This window comes from Urocitellus parryii, chromosome 7 (assembly GCF_045843805.1).
Source record: "Urocitellus parryii isolate mUroPar1 chromosome 7, mUroPar1.hap1, whole genome shotgun sequence".
NCBI lineage: Eukaryota > Metazoa > Chordata > Mammalia > Rodentia > Sciuridae > Urocitellus > Urocitellus parryii.
In genome coordinates this window covers 172,746,445-172,766,594 of record NC_135537.1, presented here as the reverse complement: position 1 = coordinate 172,766,594, position 20,150 = coordinate 172,746,445, and the positions used below count along the sequence as shown (strand labels likewise).

The 20,150-nt window shown below is 48.5% G+C and overlaps 1 protein-coding gene across 1 annotated transcript in view; it reads left to right on the top strand.

Moving 5' to 3' along the window:
* Positions 1–335: 335 nt before the first annotated feature.
* The window catches only part of Fam20a (FAM20A golgi associated secretory pathway pseudokinase), a 50,178-nt gene continuing 30,363 nt past the window's right edge, over positions 336–20,150 (top strand). The window contains exon 1 of the mRNA XM_026406649.2: positions 336–1,300. Coding sequence (XP_026262434.2) covers positions 906–1,300 — 395 coding nt within the window. The 5' untranslated portion in view covers positions 336–905. The remainder of the gene's footprint in view (positions 1,301–20,150) is intronic.

Sequence of the window (20,150 nt, the reverse complement as noted above, 5' to 3'; positions counted from 1 at the left end):
ACCTAACAAAGCTTACAAGAGAAAGGTTTTTTTACGGAACTTAAGTCTTTCTAAAAATAAAAAATAAAAAAAAATAGAAATAGGAATAAAAACCTTCACACACACCCCAACCCACCTGGTTTGGGTGCCTCCAAATGTGCGGATTGAGCCCTGAGCAAGGAAGGGGGATGGGCGCGAGAAGTGGTTGGTGACAAAGTGGAGGGCAGAGCCGGCAGAGGCTTCGGGAGTTGGCTGGTGAGCTGCGCCAGAGGCAGGTGCCAGCTGAGAGTGGGCGGAGGTGCGGGCGCCTGGCCAGGCGGGTGGAGGCCCGGTTACCTCTGCCTCTAGGAGTCCGGGCGCGCGTAGACAACGCCCCGAGGCGCCCCTGCTTCGCAACTCCCCACTCCCGCCGCGCGTGCCAGCCAGGGACACGAGCGTCCCCGCCACCCGCAGGAGGAGCCGCAGGAGCAGTCGCGGCCGCCACCGAGCGACAGCATCCTCAGGAGAGAAGCCCCAGGCTCCGCAGCCGCCTGCCTCGGCCCGCTCTCTGCGCTCCTCCGGGCCGTCGCCGCTGCCTGGCCGCTGGAGGGACACCGGGGCCCTTCACCTGCCCAGGGCGGGCGGGCACAGGGCAGAGAAGGCGTTAGAAGCGGGCGCCCAGGAGACCCCTTCTCAGCGTCTCAGCGCGTTGAGGAAAAGAGACAGCCGCGAGCCCCGGCGCTCCCTGCACCGGGTCCCCAAGTTCAGGGCGACACCCCTCAAAGGGGGTCTGTCCCGCACGGTGAGCTCTCCGGCCGCATCGGCCCCAGCCGGCCCTCAGGACTCCAGGCGCCTCTGGTGCCTGCGCCCTAGGCGCCCTCCCGGGTCCCCGGAGACGGCCCGCCCGCCCCCAGCGCCCACCATAGCCCGCGCGCCCCGGCTGGGCCATGCCCGGGCTGCGCCGGGACCGCCTGCTGACCCTGCTGCTGCTGGGCGCGCTGTTCTCCGCCGACCTCTACTTCCACCTCTGGCCCCAAGTGCAGCGCCAGCTGCGGCCCCGGGGGCGCCCGCCCGGCTGCCCGTGCTCGGGTCGCGCCTCCTCCGCGGCGTCCGCCGCCTCCTCGAATCCTGGCACCATCGCGCACAACTTTTCCCAAGCCGGGCCCCGGGCTGAGCAGGACCGCGGCGGCCGCAGCAGCCCGCGCTCCAAGCTGCAGGCCCTCTTCGCCCACCCGCTGTACCAGGTCCTGGAGGAGCCGCCTCTCCTCGGTCCCGAAGACTCGCTCCTGGCCAGCCAGGAGGCGCTGCGGTATTACCGGAGGAAGGTGGCCCGCTGGAACAGGTGAGGACCCCGCCCGGGAGACCCGAGCACCCGCGCGTCAGCCCGGCCTCCCAGTCCCATTCTCCCCCGCCGCCCGGGCCCTGGGCTGTGGCGACTTCGCCCAGTCCTGAAGCCCTGTCACTGCGCTTGGAGTGTGGCCCCCGCGCAGACCCCACCAGCAGTTGCGGACCTCAGAGTTCAGGCCCGAAGTAAGATATCTGTGGCAGAAAAAGTTTCTGGGCAGCGGCGCCAGAAAGAAATGCTCTCAGCCACTCCCCTTGAGCTCGCTGTTGTTGGCCGCCTAGCCCCACTCCTGCTCCCCGGTGCCTTCCACCCCCTTTCTCTTTGTCCTGGTCTGGAAAGCCGCTGCTGGACTTCGGTTTTTCAGAATGAGGTTTCCAAACAGAGCAACTCCAGAGCTGGTTCAAATTCAGCACTTGCCTCTGCTCTTTGGGCAGACCTGGGCACTTTCCAGAAAGCATGTTTACTCCCCCCAAGACCCAGCTCTTTCCCTTCCTTAGCCCTCTGCCCAGTGTCAGAGAGGACAGGATGTCAACTGGAGCGGTGCCCTAACACAGCCACCCACTGTTTGTATTCAAACGTGGCTTGTCCCTGTCTAAACTGAAGCGCTCTAAACTGAAGGCAGTTTATTATCTTTTATTATCGTGATGATTTGGGTTAACTTGGATCTGAAGGTTGATGCTTTTGCAGAGAACAAAAAAAAAAAAATCTGCCTTTGATTTTTTTTTTAACCCAAGCAAAATTTAGAGGGGGAGGGAGATGGGGGAGGGCTCCCAAACATATTTAAGATAAATTTAAGAAGGGTGTTTTTGTGAGAGGGTGGGAAGTATTAGAGAAGACAGAGTAGTTAGCCCTGAGATCCCCAGCTCATGACAGAAATCCTTTGTAGGAGTTAAGGACTGTTTTGAAGGACGAAACTTGTCTAAATATCACTTGTAACCAGAATTCACTTTCACACCACACCCATCTCTTTTCTCAATACAAGAGATTTCAAGATATGAGATGTCATCAGTAGTTTTATAGCTCCCCTGGAAGATGAGTAGACCATAAATCTTGGTTGAAACTCAGAGCTAGCCCAATTTAACTGTTTGCTCATTATTCTGTAGTGCTTAAAAATGAAGGGAGGGGGCGGGAATCAAACCCTTCGGAAAGAGGAAGAAGTTGAGAGTTATTGGCTGAAATCACTGTGGTGAATTTCAATTGCAACTCTGTGGCTAATGATTTTGTATTAGAAGGAAAGCGGTTCTCAATTTCATTGTTAATTGCATGCAATAAAAAGACAGTTTGAGATTGCTTTTCAGACACTGTCACTTTCAATATTACCTTTATTTCATCAATAACATGGGACTCTGGATCAGTGAACTAGGAAATTTTGCCCTTGGAAACATTGTCTACACATTTATACAGATTTGAGAAAGAGGGACTATGGGAAGTCATTAGCTTTTGTAAATGTGGATCAGTGCTCACTCATTTAGTCACATTTTTGTGGCCTTAAACTTCCCTTATGATACTTTGGTCTAGAGGAAAGTCCAGAGACACACACATGCACAAACACTCACACACACACACACACACACACACACACACACACACACTTTCTGACCAGAATTGATGTTGATCATTTAACAGGGGATCAAAGGGACCTGGTGACCCTGCTGTATTCAGAGGTCACAGAGTAGTTTTATGTGAATGGTTGAATATGACCATTTCCCAAGCAAGGTTTGTGGGCTACCACAGAGGATCGACTGCACTGATAAATGTACAGATGGGTGGTGCACCCCTATAATCCCAGCTACTTTGGAGGCTGAGGCAGGAGGATGGAAAGTTCAAGGCCAGCCTGGGTAACTTAGCAAGACCCTATCTCAAAATATAATTTTTAAAAAAAGAAAAGGAAACTGGGGACATGGCTCAGTGATAGAGTGTTTATCCAGCATGTGCAAGGCCCTGTGTCCATCCCCAGTATTTCACCTCAGTGCCAGAGAACACCTTCCCTTCACCCAAACTGTACTGTAAACATCAACAGGATAATATTAATAAGCAGATGTGTCGTGACTTATACCAGTGCTCAAAATGGAAGCGAAAGATTCCTTAGCCAGTGTGGATTTGAACCAGGCCCAGAGTTCTCTTGTACGATGTAGTAAGTACGAATACTACTCCCTTTAGCCAGGGGGAACCCTCACTTAGGCACATGACCATGAGGACATGAGGAAGTGCAGATGAAGTTCAAGTACTGCTATGGTGCACAGGGCCAGAGGAGCCACCGCATCCCCCTGTGGACACATCATCGAAATAGATAGCAAAGGAAGAACCAACATATGGCCTGGCTAATTGTTTGTCTCTTGCACAGACAGACAAGCCCTCCTTGTCCATAGCCCCAAACCTGCCAATATGTAAAATGCAGTGATTTATAAACACACGTGGATACTTCCATGCCAGTAATTACCTAACATTAACTACCATCCAAAATAAGCATATCAGCAAACCGTCTGCCCCGCCAAGAAAGGTGCAAGTCACAAAATAAGCCAAATCAGCATCCTTTGCCACTTGCCCAGAAGAGACCATTAGTCTAAGTGGTTTCTCTTCTTTTTTTTATTTTTTATTTTTACCACCACACTAATAAGTTATGGTATGAAGTCGGAGAGTGTCTTTCTACACCTCCAGCTCATTACTGACAGGAGGTAGGTGATGGCTTGTCCCCCCCGCACAGCACAGGATGAAGCTCACCTACTGTTGTGAATGATTAGGCTCTTGGTCGATATTTCTCAGTTGGATGTCAATATTTAGTCATGTTGAAATGCAGAAGGCGGTAAGCTGAGTGCAGGTGGGCTGTCCGTGTGCCCCCTGGCTCCTAGCCTTCAGCAAACCTGCTTAACCCTCGTTTCCTCCCTCCCTCCCTCCCTCCTTCCCTTTCTCCCCACGAATGTAACCAAGTGTGGCAAGTCCAAGTTTAAAAGGTAATCAGGGAAAGTGTTTCTGCCAGGTCGTCAGCCGCCGATCACAGCCGACACCAGGCTCCATCAGGCCCTCTGACGCCTCTGGCACCTGTCTGGAATAATAGCGAAGAGGCGGGAGCGCAGGGAGCAGGGAGATGTCATTTCCATTCTTCCTGGCCAGGAACTAACAAGCCAGAATTGTGCTGCTCTCAGTTTGGGTCCTTAATGGGCAATGATGGCGGCCGGCCTCACCTGGAGCTCAAGTGAGCGGTTCATGTTGTGGCTCTACCAACATCCTTAAAGGCTGAGTCTGGGGTTTCTACTCTGGCCCACAAGCTGCCCAAGCCAGACAACATCCTTGGACATATCAAAACTAGTCATCTTGGCCTGGCCTTCTGCCAACACATTTTTGGTCGGTTCTTCTATAACCCTTAGTCTTGACCAAAGGCAAGGTCAAATAGGGTCGTGTCTCCCTGTGCAGAAACTCCAGCAACTACAAAGCACATGTGAGTTTCCTGTTCTCTGCTTTTCTTCCTGAATGTCTTGGTCAGCTATCAACAAGGTGTTGCTGTCCTGCGATGGGAGAGTCAGCATCTCTCAGACTCATGCACGCCTCTGTGTCCCCCACCACCAGAAGCCCTTGCCGCCCCCTCTTCTACCTCTTTGCCGTCACTGGAAGGAAGCCTGAGTCTCTGAAAATCACAGCAAAGAGACTAGGCAGCTTCTCAAAAGTGACAGTTGTTCAAGGGGAGGAAATTGGCTGAAGTTTTCCTGGGGGAAACTTTGAGAAGATCCAGAAGCCAAGGCAGATAGGAGAGGGAGGGGGACAGAAAGCCAGGATCTGAGATGAAAAAGAGAATTCAGCTGGAAATAAGAATGGTGTAGGGGAGGAGTGTTTGAAGGATAAGCTGCTTGCCCCTATCGCATCCATGACATGAACGATATAATCTCTGCACTCTCCATCCTTGTTGCTCTTTGCAGTTCATCTCATAACTGCCCAGGGCTTTTGAACCGTAGCTTCCTTGTGAGCAGTTCAACCCACAAGGTGGACCAAACACTACTGACTTACAAATGGTGACCACTTTCCTTTCTCCCAGCAGCAACAGGGCCTAGGCCCCTTTTCTGATTCCGAAGTGGTCAGGCATGGCCTCCTGCAGTTTGAAAATGTTCCTGAGCCACACCAGCTGTGTGTGTTCAGCAGAGGGCTGGGGATCCATTCCCATTCCTCCAATTAGAGCCTGGCTTGGCGGGTTTTGGGAAAGCTATTATTTTAGTGGTTTCTGAATCCCCGGACTTGTAGCTGAAAAAAAAAAAAACCTCTTCGCTCTTTTCAGAATTGAAAAATCTCCCTGCAGATAGTTCCTGAGGGGGACAGTCTAAAAGGCCATTTCCAGGTTTCTTCTGCTTCGTTCCAAACCCTGGTCCTCACTACCACAGCAATGACCTAAATCAGGGAGAGCATCCATTTTCTCCTTTCAAGGAGGACAGCACTTCCTATTCCAGCCAAAAAAAAAAAAAAAAACAGAATTTGTCTTATTGTTCCCAAGTCTTAACAACCTCCTTCTACCCCAACCCCAGATCTCATCCATCCTGGAAACCCAAGTGGCTAATTTTTCTCGTGCAAATCCTCCTACCTGGAACCTGCTTGCTGTGTGCTGGGTATTTTCCATACACTTGTTCATTTGGGCCTCTCAGCTTCTCCACAAGTAAGTGCATGAGGTCAGAGTTCCAAGGTGGTCTCCCTGAGTTTCCAGCCCCCATGTACACACACTCTCCCTGTTATTCAAGCCAGTACTGATTTAGATACTGATGCAAGGGATTTTATGGATGCAATTAAAATTCCACGTTCATTGCCCTTGGGAGAGGGAAATGACCGGGTAAGCCTAATCCAATCACATGCACCCTTAAAGCAAAGCATTTTCCTCAGCTAACGAAACCTAAGGAGCCCAGATATTAAAAGTACATTGTGCCATTGCTGACTTAAAAGGGAGACGACCATGGGGCAAAGCAAATGAGTGACCTTAGGAGCTAAGATTACCCCTAACCTAGAGCCAGCAAAAAAAAAAAAAAAAAGAGAGACTTCAGTCCTACAACCACAAGAAAGTGAATTCTACCACCAACAAGAATGAGCTTGGAAGCAGATTTTTTTTCCCCCCTTAGAGCCTTCAGATGAGAACTTGACCTGGCTGAGCTCCTTAGCATCAGTCTTCTGAGAGAGTGTGGCCACAGCAGGTTGGGCTTCTGACCTCCAAACCCGGGAGCCACGGGATGCTAAAGGAATGTTGTTTTAAGCTATGGGGCTTGTGGTAATTTGTCACAATAGAATGTGAATACGGAGGAAATAGGATGAGAAGGTTATACAACCTGCCCAGAGTCGGGCAGCTAGCATACCACAGGCAGGCTTTGTCCCAGAGGGTCAGCTCCACAGTCCATGTTCTCATACACCAACTCTGCCACCCTGTGTCCCTCCGTGCCCTTTCCTCTTTGGGAAAGTCTTTCCTTTCACGCACTCGGATCCCTCTTGAGCTCTAGACATCCTTTCCACATAGACCGTACTTTTTAATGCCTATATCCAGCTGTAACTTCATGGAGCTTTGAAAGAGAATAAAGAGCCACTTGCTCTTGGCATGAAAGGCCCCCAACTTGCACATGGTCGCCATGATACATCTGTTTCATGGTTTGCCACAGGGTAGAGCCAGAATAAATATCTCAGGAATGCCAAATTGGTAACAGATGACACCAGGGTTTAGGAGCTTTGGGTGAATGGCCTGTTATCTCCTATGAAAAAGGCCTGGGACAAAAGCCATTCCAGTTGTAACCCTCCCCCTAGAACTCGTCTACCCCTCCTGTAAACGTCTAGAGCAAAACCACTCCGCCGAGACCCTCTGAAATGTGTATCTGGGGTGCCCTTCCTCTTGCAGTAGGCTGAGCAAACTCCATTTCAGAAGTGGGCAGGGGGAGTACCAAGGAAAGTTGGGAACGTGTCATTGCCAAGATGAGGGAATTTCTTCGGCTTCCTGTGCTTTCGGAGGAAGAGCAGCCAAGAAGTCTTGCACCAAAGAAAAAAAAATGGGAAACACAAAGAACTTGACTTAGCCAAAGCAATCCCTGCCCTGCCCACTGGCAGGTGCTGACCTGTATTTTTCTCGTGATTATTCATTAAGCTAGAGGCCGATGAGAGCCTGCAGATTCTGCTGAAGTAGGCTTGCAGGTGGCTGGAAGCCGAGTGGGGATACCATTCTAAACAGCTGTGGTTTTAGCAGGGCAGAAGTGACTACCTGTTATTAGAGGCAGACACACACACACACACACACACACACACACTTGCCTAATGAAAACCACAGTGTGGAAAAAGGCTTAGCTCTTTTTTTGGTGCCCTGTCACTTGGCAGAATGTCCTCTGGTTGAAATGTGAAATCAGGACAGAACTGAGCTTGAGTGCTGGGGAGATGCTAGCATCCAGCACTTTCCATCCCTGGAGCCTGGCTTTTGGAAGCCAAGTGCCGGGGGCAGCCAGGAGAATTTGGCTTGAGCGAGAGGCAAAATGGAGTCCCAGAAAAGGGCTTATTTTGTTGGATTCACTAGTACTCAACCAGATAATAAATTTGGGAAGCCCCAGGAAGCAGAGCATAGTGAAGGACTATGGTGCCCTTGCAGCCAACTGCCTGTAAGTAAAGTCAGCAAAATAGGGAGAGGGAAAGAGGAACTTAAGGAATGCAGGTACGGGGACACAGGACTAAGAAACTGGACCCTTTAAAAAAAATTGTGGCCTAGGAAGAGAGGGGAGTTTTAAGACTTAGGAGAGATCGATGGTCCAGAAAGGCATCCACTAAAGAATAGCAGAGCTATTCAGCCCTTGGAAGCCAAGCAAATTTGCCTCAGGCCAACTTGCCTTCTTCAATCACCAACATCTGGGTCAAGCTCCATGGGTCCCAGGTCCATGTTTTGATGATGCTAACCAAAAATGAAATCTACACAGAAAAACAGATCCTCTCTCCTGGCCAAGTCACGTGTCCCATGGGGTTGGTTTTGTCAATTGAAATGGGATTTTGTACTTCTGATTCATTTTTCTTCAGTAACTGGAAAGTCACAAATCCTGCAGGGAATGTGTGTCTATCCGTTTTCAAAGCCCAACTCATGTTCTCTATTATCCTGAGTTAAGGATTATGCCTAACGAGTGGCTGCTTATCTCTGCATTCTGTGCTCCCCTGAGCACTCGGCGATGCTAGAGAAAGTCAGATTGACCAACTAACATTCCATAATCACACTCAACCTCTTCTCATCCAAAATTTCACTGCAGGAATTTTTTAAAATTTTTTTCATTTGTCCTTTTTCAGTTACACACGACAGTAGAATGTATTTTGACATCATACGTACATGGAGTCTAACTTCCCATTCTTGTGGCTATACGTGATGTGGGGTTACACTGGTTGTGTATTCATATATGAACATAGGAAGGTTATGTCTGATTTTTTTTCTACTGTCTTTCCTATTCCCATCCCGCCTCCCTTCCCTTCATTCCCCTTTGTCTAATCCAATGAACTTCTATACTTCCCTCCTCCTCTTATTGTGCATTAATATTCACATATCAGAGAGAACATTTGGCCTTTGGTTCTTAGGAACTGGCTTATTTCACTTAGCATGATAGCCTCCAGTTCCATCCATTTACTGGCATAATTTCACTCTTCTTTATGGCTGAGTAATTTCTGTTGTATAAATGTACCACATTTTCTTTATCCATTCATCTGTTGAAGGGCACCTAGGTCGGTTCGTTCATATTGTGACAATGAGCTGCTATAAACATTGGTGTGGTTTTGACACTACAGTAGGCTGATTTTAAGTCCTTTGGATATATGCTGAGGAGTGAGATTGCTGGGTCAAATGGTGGTTCTATTCCCAGTTTTCTGAGGAATCTCCATACTGCTTTCCAGAGTGGTAGCACCAATTTGCAGTCCCACTAGCAATATATGTCACTGCAGGAATTTTTTAACTGGGCTTATTGAATCCCAATTGAGTGCAGGTGAGATCCATAGTTCCCTTAAGTTATGCAAAATTTGCACCGTGTTCCCGTTCACTTTCCTGGGAAACAGTTCATTCTATTTGCAGAGTCAACCCTGTACTCATGGAGATAGTTTGGTTTCACAAGGCAAAAAACCCAATCCCACTAGACTAAGCAGAAATAGGAAATGTAGCCGCTCAAGCAAGGACGGAGGGCTGGCCTCTCACAACTGGAAACAGTCTTGGGCCTCTGCATCTGCTCTCCCTCTCTGTCGCCCCTCTGCCTGCCTGTCTTCATTCCTTCTGTGACTCACCTCCCAACAGCCCAGGAGCAGAGGCTTCTTGGCCTTCCTCCTTCAGCCTCCTCAGCCTCTGTGCCTCCCAGAAGAGTTAGCCTCAACCCCCTCCTTAAAGCAAGGTGTCTTTATTTATTCTCTTTTTAATCTGTTTGTTTATGGATAAAGTTTTCTGGAGCCTATTTTTAGAGGTCAAAAGTTGGAAACTGACTCAGCATTTCTTCTACAATAACCCTAATCCTCACCAAAGCTAACAGATGCTGAGGTTGAGTGGACCAAGTACACGATATCATCCTCCTCCCATATTAACCCAAATATTTAGAAATAATAACGACTTGCTTCACTTTATCAAGTTCATTAAAACTTGTATTTTAGAAGTGTATCTCCAAAGACCGTTACTTATCCATTTGTCTATAGGGTATTTTTTATGTAGGTTAAGTATCTCTTATTTGAAATGCTTGGGACCACTTTGGGGATTTCAGATTTTTTTTTAAACTTTGGAATATTTGCATACGTACTGAGATTTCAGGGCTGATAACCAAGTCTAAACATGAAATTTATCTGTATTTCATATGCACCTTGTACAATGCACCTTGAACACATAGCCTGAAGGTAATTTTACACAATATTTTTAGTGCCCCTAAAATGTTTTGACACCGTAGTGTCCCATGAGCTCAGGTGTGGAATATTCCACTTGTAACATCATTTCAACATGCAGAAAGTTGGATTTGGAGGCATTTAGATTTTGGACTGTTGTGTTAGAGATGTTCAACCTAAAATCATCGTTAACAGTAGTCTCATGAACGTAGAGTCATTTCTTCTTCCGGAGCTCTTCGAAATCATCTGTAAGGAGTTCACCAGTGAAAGCATTGGTCACCAGTAAGAGGTTGACCTGAATGTTCCCAGGGGAAGGCATCTGGTCCATTCATAGTTTATCATAAACCAGCTCCACCCACTGCCCCAGCTTGGCTGGCCTTCAGTTGTCCACAGCAGACTCTGGGTGGGGCTTGGGGAAGGCATTTGGTAGGAGCCACGGGTACTGCCCTTGTAGCGACCCTGGAGGCCAAACCTCTAAGTGCACTCTCCACTGAAATGCATGAAAACCTGCCCACGTGGGGGGTAGCTCTGCTGGGAACCACCCTCCACACAACTCAAGGGCACCAAAGCACACAGCGGGAGATTTGTGTTCCCCATGATTATCCATAATTATAATCATGATGCTATCATGGTGTAATGATGAGAAATTGAGAAAGGATCTTCTAGTAGAATCTTCTATCAGAAAGTTTAAAATATCATCGAGGATAGGTTTTCTGCCACGGACTCTTCAGCCCCACTGTCCTGGACCTTTTGGAAGAGAAGAGCCCTTAGGAGCTGCCTGCAGGGCCACAGTTGGGTGTCTGAGATGTCACCCTCCCAGGAAGTTGGAAGTCAGGACTCTAAGCCAGGGGATCACTCAGCATTTCCTGAGCAACTTCTGGAAAGGGGATTAGTCACTGTATTTGTTTCCTAGAGCTGCCGTAAGAAATTGCCACTAAGCCGTGGATGGTGGCTTAAAATAACAGACTTCTTCCCGGGTTCTGGAAGCTGGAAACCGGATGTCAGCACACCAGTGCTCCCTCCAGCGGCTCTGGGGGATAATCCAGCCTTTGCCTCTTCCACCTTCTAGTAACGGATCGCATTCTTTGACTTGAGGCCTCTTCAGTCCTGTCTGTGCCTCTGTGGTCACACTGCCTCTGGCTCCGGCTCCCCGGCGTCTGGTGTCTGTGTCTCTCTCCCGCCAGAACATTTGTCATTGAACCAGCTCAGGATCCTTAACTGAGTTGCATTTGCAAAGACTCATTTTCCAAAGGAGGACCCATTCCCAGGTTCTGGGGCTCAGGTCAGGGACATGTCATTTGGGGACCACCACTTAGCCCATGACACCCGCATGTCATTACAGACACAAAGGCCCTGCAGTAACCTTTAAAACAATGTTTTTTTAATCTTGGAGATAAAAGAGAATCAAAGATTATATGTTAGACAATCTTTTAGATAGATCATAAAATAATCATGAAATGCTGCGATATAAAATAAATGTAAAATGGTTGAAAAAAATGAGGCCAAAAGGAAAATAAGGATACAGAAGACAATAGGGCCGGGAGTGAGGATTCTCTCGGCATGTTTGCCAGGAAAACCTGCCCCCCACCCCCAGCTGCGTCTATTAGGTCAAAACCAGCGAGGGGCACACAAGAATGTGGTGATTCCCAGTGGTGACTCAGAAAAGTCTTCTGCAGTCTTCCCCACACCAGAGAGGACCAGTGTGGTCGGTGGAAGGACTGGCGTCCTCCACCACATCCTTAAGGGAGTTTCCCAGTGGAGGCTCTTGGTGCATCCCTCGGCATAGCAGAATGTGCTGTGCCCCAGAGCGTAAAACCACACCCATAGATAGAGGCTCCACAACCCAGGCCTGGTCCTTGCGCCTACTGGCTTGTCTCATGGAAGGAAAGAATTTAAAGCCTTGAGGTTCCAGAGCAGTGGCAGCAGTTGGATCTCTTGGGCTGTCCTGCACGAGCCTCACCTTTATCTCATGGCCTCTGGTCAGCATTGAGTGACACAGTGCATTTAGGATAAAACTCCCGGCAGCGTCTGACCCGGCAGCTTTCCCGGGTCGTCACTCAATGCAGAGGAACAGACTTGGTAATTAGCTGAACTTGGAGGCAGGAACAACAGGCTCTTGATGTAGGTGGTGGAGTCACATGGAATAGGCCTGCGGACTCAAAGCCACTGACCACTGTCCAGAGAAGGGCCAAATCCAAAGGCCAGCCTGGATTCTCCTTGCATTATACTTTTGGATCTGCTAGGACGAGCCGATGGGTAATCAATCATCCATACACCATGGAACATGTCTGCAAGTTTGGGAGCCGGAAAAAATATTCAAATCCATTATAACCAAATGGAAATCATCCATAAAGCAGCCCTTGGATGGCTAATGTATCAGTGGCCCCTCGAGTTGATTGCATGGCAAACTGAACACCCCAGTTCACGGTGAGGTGGCATTCTGCTCTCTTATTAACCATGAACCCATTAAAAGGTGGGAGAAGTCAGCCAAAAAACGATGAGCTTGGATTTAGAGCAGTTGATCGGCAGCCCTTGTTTTTTGGCAGTCACACAGCCAGTGGGCTGGTAAGGCCTCCTGTGGTTTGTGATAGTAAAGCCATTTTTATCTGCATGCGTTAAAAAAAAAAAATGTCCTTGCTCTTCATGCGTCAGGCAGGGGCTGCTGTGCCCAACTCATCCAGAAGAATTATTTACTCATGAAGGTATAGATTCAGAGGCTGCTGAGTCAGGGCAGGGGTGCCCACTGGAAAGGATTAGCCGGCTCCTTCTGGTTCTCTGGCTCTTCCTGTCCAATCCCCCAGCCAAAGGGGCTGACAGCTGCGCTCTCTCTCTCCAAGCCTATCGGGGATCCTAACACCACTTGTTGCCCTCTTGTTTATTGATCTGCTTCATAATGACGTCACTAGATCATAAGCTCCATAAGGACTTTTGGGGGGGGGGGGTTGAAAGATGACTCTAAATAAATAAATAAATAAGATGTACCCATGCCCTAATCCCCGGGTGCTGTGACTGCCATGTATTTGGGGAGAGGTTCTTTGTTAATATAATTAACTTGAGAAGGGATTAATGGACTCAAGTTGAGAGAGGAATCATTCGAGTGGTTCCCAAATCCGACACCAAGTGTCCCTAGAAGAGAAAGGCAGAGGAAGATCAGACACAGACAGAAGAGGACACCAGGTCATCGAGAAGGCAGAGGCTGGAGCGAGGGGGCCACAAGCTAACGGGGCACCAACAGCCACCAGAAGCCGGAAGAAGCAAAAATGGATTCTCTGCCAGGGTCCCCAGGAGGAGCACAGCGCTGCCCAAACCTTGATTTCAAACTCTCCGACTCCAGAACTGTGAAAGAGAACATTTATTTTAAGCTACGGGTGTGTGGTCATTTCTTGCATCAGTCACAGGACATTAACGGAAGGAAGGAAGCGTGTTTGCCCTGGTATTTAAAATGTAGTCGTAGGCCCTCGATAAATGTTCAGTAAATGAATAAAGAGAAGTGCTTAAACTCTGGGTTTGAATCCTGGCTCTTCCTCATAAGTACTACGATGCATGAAACTTGTTTCCTCAAGCCTCAGTTTCCTGGTCTGTGAAGTGGGATACCTACCCCGAGGTGTGGCTGGGAGGTAGAGTCCGAGTTTGTAGGTATGCACAGAGCTGGATTCCTCATTCATTGGATGCTGAACCACCAGCTGATGAAGGATCACTTGTTGGTTATTCTCTTATATCCTGTCAGTCAGCTTTTTGTCACTGTGACAAATAACCTGAGAAAAACAACTTAAAGAAGGAAAAAAAATTATTTGGGCTCATGGTGTCATAGGGTTAGATCATGGTTGGCTGGCTCCATTGCTTTGGACCTGAGGTGAGGCAGAACATCATGGAGGAAGGATGTGGAGGAGCAAAGCTGCTCACTTTGTGGCAGCCAGGAAACAGAGAGAGAGGGAGGAATGGACTAGGAAAAGACAATAATCCCAAGGCCATGTCCCTAGTGACCTTCTTCCTCCAACCATGCCCACTGCCTACAGGTCCACCATCTCCCAGTAGAACACGAAGCAATCGATGGGTTGACTCACTGAGGAGGTCAGAGCCCTCATGAGCCAACCACTTCCCCCAAAGCCCCACCTCGGAACATTGCTTCCTTGGGGACCAAGCCTTCAACACGTGAGTCTTTGGGGGCTACTTTACATGCAGACCATAATAGTTCCCTGAGTTACACGATTCCTATGGATATCCAGGCCCCTGCATTTACATTCGATGCTCTAGCTGCTGATGGAGAAGCAGCATCCGTGGTCTCCCAAGGCCAGGGAAAAGCACTAGTGCTTCCCGCCTGGTCATTGCCCTCCCTTGACCTAAATGCAGCTGGTCTTTCCAGACAGAAAACACAAGTTGATCTCCCCTCCATTACTGTGATTCCAGGTGGGGAGAAAACAGCATCAGTCTGCAGTCAGTGCACCTGTTTCAGAAACTATGCACCCCCACACAATGCGCACACGCACATAAGCACGCACACACATATGCACACGCACACACACACATTGCAGATTCTAGGTCTCCTGTTTTTTTTTTTTTTTCTTGCAACAAAGCATGTATTAAACGGGCTGCTGTCTGTTCTTGGGAGACCTTTCCCCTCTAACCATGCTTCTGGAGGGTTAGAGACATGGCTGGCAGCTGACCCTTGTCACGCACTTTGTGCTCATCACAGTTTTTACACACTATCTCATTTGATCCTCACGACAACCCCATAAGTAGTTACCGTCATTATCCTCCTATTTAGATAAAGGAAGTGGCTCCGAGGGGCTGGGGTACACAGGAATTGAGATTTCAACATCACCTCTTTGGGACTCCAGAGCTGAAATTTAACACTGAGTTTAACTTCATCTTGTGTCTTAAGCTGGGTCCTAGAAACATATAGGAGACAAGACTTGTGCTCAGGAGGTTTAGTGGGCAGCGCTGTGAGGGGTCCAGAGATTAGTGAGGCAGCATTCTTCCAGAACCTTCTATATGATAAGGTAGGCGGCTGTGGCCTTGCTGGAAGGCAAGTTGGCAATAATCATCAGAAGTTTTAAAAATGGTCCAAATCATGAATCTTTCTATCCCATACACAAATTTTTTTAATACCAAAAAAAAAAATGTTTGGCTTCTTATAATCAGAAGGAAAATCATTATAGGTGGACTCTCTCACCCATAGTCTGATTTCACGCTTGGGTTTGATCACGTGCAGCCACTTACTAGGAGTAGCACCTTGAATGAGTCATCGGTGCCTACACCTGACCCCCTGTCTTTACCATGGCAGGGATAGCGATGACATTACTGACCTCGTAAGGAGTTTCTGTGAGGGTTAAAGGAGCTAAATTTACAAAGTGCTGAAAACAGTGCCTGGGGCAGGATGAGACTATGCTGTCAGCCAGCTGTCCTCCCTGTTGTCACCTGGAAACAGAGAGACATTTGGTGCTGATAACGCCAGCCAAGGTCGCGGGTTCGATCCCCGTACGGGCCACTAAATGCTGCAGTCTGGCTGGGCACAATTCAGGAGCCACTTGTCAAAAGAAACTAACTTTATTTTTAGAACTACAAACGCCAAGCAAAACAGCTCCTCAGGAAAAAAAAAAAAATCCTCAGAGCCCAACTGCCACCACCGGCTTCCACAAGCCTCTCACCCACACAACACTCACCACCTCCCACAATCCTCCTGCTCTTGAGGCCGATTGGCTGGGTCGCGTGGGCAGAGCCAAAGAAGTCCCCCAATGAGCAGCTCCGTGGTCTGAAAGGGCAGGGAAACAGCCCAATGAGCAGCTCCATGGAGGAGCCAATCAGCTAGATGTTGCTGGGGCCGCTGTGAGCCAATCATCAGCTGGCAGTCTGAAGGGCAGGGAAACAGCCCAATGAGCATCACCACAGAGGAGCCAATCAGCTAGATGTTGCTGGGGCCACTGTGAGCCAATCATCAGCTGGCAGTCTGAAGGGCAGGGAAACAGCCCAATGAACATGACCGCAGAGGAGCCAATCAGCTAGATGTTGCTGGGGCCACTGTGAGCCAATCATCAGCCGGCAGCTGGAAGTTTGCTGGCAGCTGGAAGTTTGCTGGGGCCCCTTTGGCTGTGGCTCTCAACAGCCCCTCTTGGTCTTCTTCCTCTGAAATCTGATTTTTGCTCACTGGGACAGAAACCTCTGAGTCCCCCCACCCCGGGAGGGTGCGTGATAAGCCCCGTCTCGTCCAAATCCTTCCCAGCCCACTGGAGCTCAGAAGCCCCACGTCCCCATCTGGAGGTCTCTCACTCAACTGCGGGGCCAGCAGGGCTCTGGCCCTGTGAGGGCAGGAGGGGGTCAGCACCCAGTTAGACCAGAGTGGAAACAAGGGGTCTGTTGCGACACAGCATGAAGCCAGCTCTGAGAAGGAGAAGCGATTGTATTTTTTACCAGAAGGGAAGTGCATGTTGGGAAACCAGCCCATTTGGCAAAACCTCACAAAATCTTGGTACAGTCATTGCTTTCTCAACAGCAAACAAATAAGCAGGTCTGGCAATTATCCCACCACACCACCATCACGCTCTTTCAGGAGTCACCATCAAAATTAAAATTTATGATAAGGCATCACTTGCTCTGAGGCCACTAGGGAAGAGCAGAAAAGGGTCAGGTCGAAAACTTAGCTTTGAGTCCTTCTTCACTTAGTCTATTTTACTTCATGAATCTTAATTTCCTTAATTTGCAGGGCCCCAGGGGGATTGGAATAAGGGACAAACCCCTCAAAATACCTTTGGATTAAGCTCTGCACACATGCACATTAATAGTATTAAATTAAAAAGACATATCATGTGTGTTTAAGTACCAAGAGGCTGTAACAGAGGCATTACAGCTCAACAAAATCCATGTCCCCTTATGGTGTCCCAGCCCCCTTGCAGTTAGGTGGGGTCCCATGACCAGCTGTAGCCAATGGGATGCCAGCTGAAGTGAGGTACATCACTTCCTTTGAAAGAATTCAGAGCCAGTACTGAACCCTCCGGTTCCTCTCTTTTCTTTCCCCGATGACCGCCAAGGTTACAAGTCGGGATCTTGGTATGTCCATCAAGCACGGTCCCTGAGTCACTCTGTAGAGCAGAAGCCCTATTGACCTTCATTAGACAAGTAGCATAGTCGACAAATAAGCCTATGTTGTGTGAAGTCACTGAGATTTCAGGATTAAGTTGTTACTGTAGCAGAACCTCACCTACCCTGACTAACACAGCAGGTGGATTTTGCTCTACTGACTCAAGCATGAAAGAAATATGACACTGATTTATTTTTCAAAAATCAAATCAAATGAGATCCTAAGCCCCCTTTTAGTTTAGATTGGGTGGAAATGCAGTCTCAGTCACTACCAGAGCTCCTTTCCCCAAGCCCCTTTAGAGTAATTATCTGAGGTCTGGGCAGCATGACATTGGAAGGGGGCCATCCCTGTTCCATCACTGGAACTCATGCAGGTGGGTAGCTTCTGTTGCTTCTGGGTCAAGCTCCAGCACAAGATGAATTTGCTGAGGCTGGATTTCTGGAGGCCTAAAATGTGTCTTCCTAGTTATTCGCCAGGCATCCTCCATCAGCACAGGTCATGTCCAGGAAACAGGCCAGACAGGACCCCAGCCAATTTTCCTCTCCTAATGTTAGAATCTTCATGCTTCCCCCAAATGTTATGCTTCTTTATGCACTTCCTGCTTTCTGCCAAATCCCCCTGCCTGACACTCCTTCCCTGGGTCTAGACTCTGAAACAAAGAATCCAGGGAAGGAGTGAAGAAACTGTCCCTGAATCATAAACACCATCTGAGACAAGGAAGCAGGCCCAGCTACCCTCTTAGGATCGGAATGGGGAAAATTCTGGAGGAACAAAAAAAATACATTAATATCTCAATTAATTACCTTACCATACGGTTGACTGCTCATGCTGAGAAGAAAAATAAGCCAGGAAAATCCACAATTATTCTGTTTGCAAATCAAGTGGAAAAAAATAATATCATTCAAATTAGTACTAGCTCACAGGCCAAGGACTTGGAAGAATTTAATCTGGGTGAACCACAAGGAAATCTGCTGATAAACCATGAAAATATGTGCCCCTAGCCGAACCCCCTTTTGCAATCGCCCACATTCAGATTCCCCACATTCAAATCTTTATCTCCTTCCAATGCCCACGCCGGTGTTGTAGGGAGTGAGGCAGAGTTCCAACACTTTTAAACACAAACGTATTCTGGTAAATTATTGATCATTAGAGGACCCCGGGTGTGGGTTTTTAGACCTCCTGAATTCTCTTGGTCCACTCCCAGGACTCAGGAAAATGGTAGAAGAGACTCATGTCCCTACAATGATTCAGTGTTGATGGCGTCTACTAATTGTGTATGTGTGTGTGTGTGTGTGTGTGTGTGTGTGTGTGTGAGAGAGACAGAGAGACAGAGAGAGAGAGAGAGAGAGAGAGAGAGATTTTAGAATTGTACAGTGAGTGGATGAAAAGTACCAAAATTGTGACATGTAAATAGATGGATGCCGCATCCCTTGCAAGACGCACGTGCTTTCGTGTCTTATCAATGTGCGTCTTAGGTGGGTTATGAGTCTAAAAAGTAAATGCCTGCTGACTCAAATGTGTGCGTCTTTCTCTTAACAATGAAGTCACATTTTTAATTTTTGCTGTGTCGAAGATACGGAAGGAGTCTCGGAGGCCCCGTGGAAGGCTTTTATGCTGTCTACGGAAAATATTAAATTGCATGGAGTCCAAAATCCATCATAGCAATTTTCAGTTGTCATCAGAGGATTAAGTGCTTAATTTGCTCATGAGTCTGTGGCGCTAGCCCAGGGTTTGTAACCTCAGTGTGACTGACATTTGGGGCCAGTTGATTTTCGGTTGTGTGGATTTGTCCTTTGCATTATAGGATATTTACAGCACCCCTTAGCACTTCCCCCATCAATTGTGACAACCAGAAGTGTCTCTGGACACTGCCAAATGTCCCCAAAGGTGCGAAATCACCCCTCATTGAGGACCACAGGTCTACACTGCCCAGTTAACAATCCTATGAAAAGACATAGACTGTGGCCTGGAGGCTTCTGCTCTGTGAATCATCCCTTCACCATCCGAAGCTCAGTCTGGTGGTAACATCTCCTGTTTCTGGAAATGGGTGCATGCGACAGAGAATCCGGGGGGTGGCCCTGTGCCGTGCAGGGCAATGATGTAAGAAAGCCCCTCTGAACTGTGGCCCCTCTCTGAGCCCCGACCATCTTTTTTTTTAATATTTATTTTTTAGTTATAGGTGGACACATATCTTTATTTTTTTAATGTCATGCTGAGGATCGAACCCAGGGCCTCATGCGTGCTAGGTGAGCACTTTACCTCGGAGCCACACTCTCAAGCCCTAAGCCCCGACCATCTTTAGGTGCAGCACCCCCAGAACCTGCAGCTCCCTCCATACTTACTTCTGCTGAGCCTGTGGTGTCTGCTGAGCCTGTGGTGTCTGGGACCATTTCTATTCTTAGCTCTATGGCCAGAGAATAGAATAGAATGGGCTAGAATCTCAGAAACATTGCCCGGCTAAAAGGAAGCTCCTGGATCCCTGGTGTGCCTGTGGGCATCGTTCTTTCGTTCTCCCCGAGGGTGTCCAGTCTACCCCCAACTTCAGCACAGGGTTGGAAAGTTGCTGTGGAGGGAGAGATGGAGGTTTCTCACTGAAGTCACAGTCCCAGCCCCTGGAATGTCCCTTCTGGCTTGCCGTAGTCATCTAGCTCAACTGGGGGCCATCTAGACTCAGATCTGTCAGGCCATCCAAAGTCAGCAGGGGCTGAGCCAAATGGGTGACCCTGCCACATCGACAAGACCATGAAAAAAATTTATAAAGGCCCCATTTTGAGTCATGAGGAACCAGGTCACCTAACCTTATCTCCTATTTCTGCATCAGTTGAGCAAGTCCCTTTACCCCTGGTCCCCAGCGACCTGTAACTAACATTTCTACAAATCCCCTTCGGCAAGTGTCCAACAGGCCTGTACGACGAGGCTGTCCCTACCTGGATGGCTTCTCCACGCAGCATT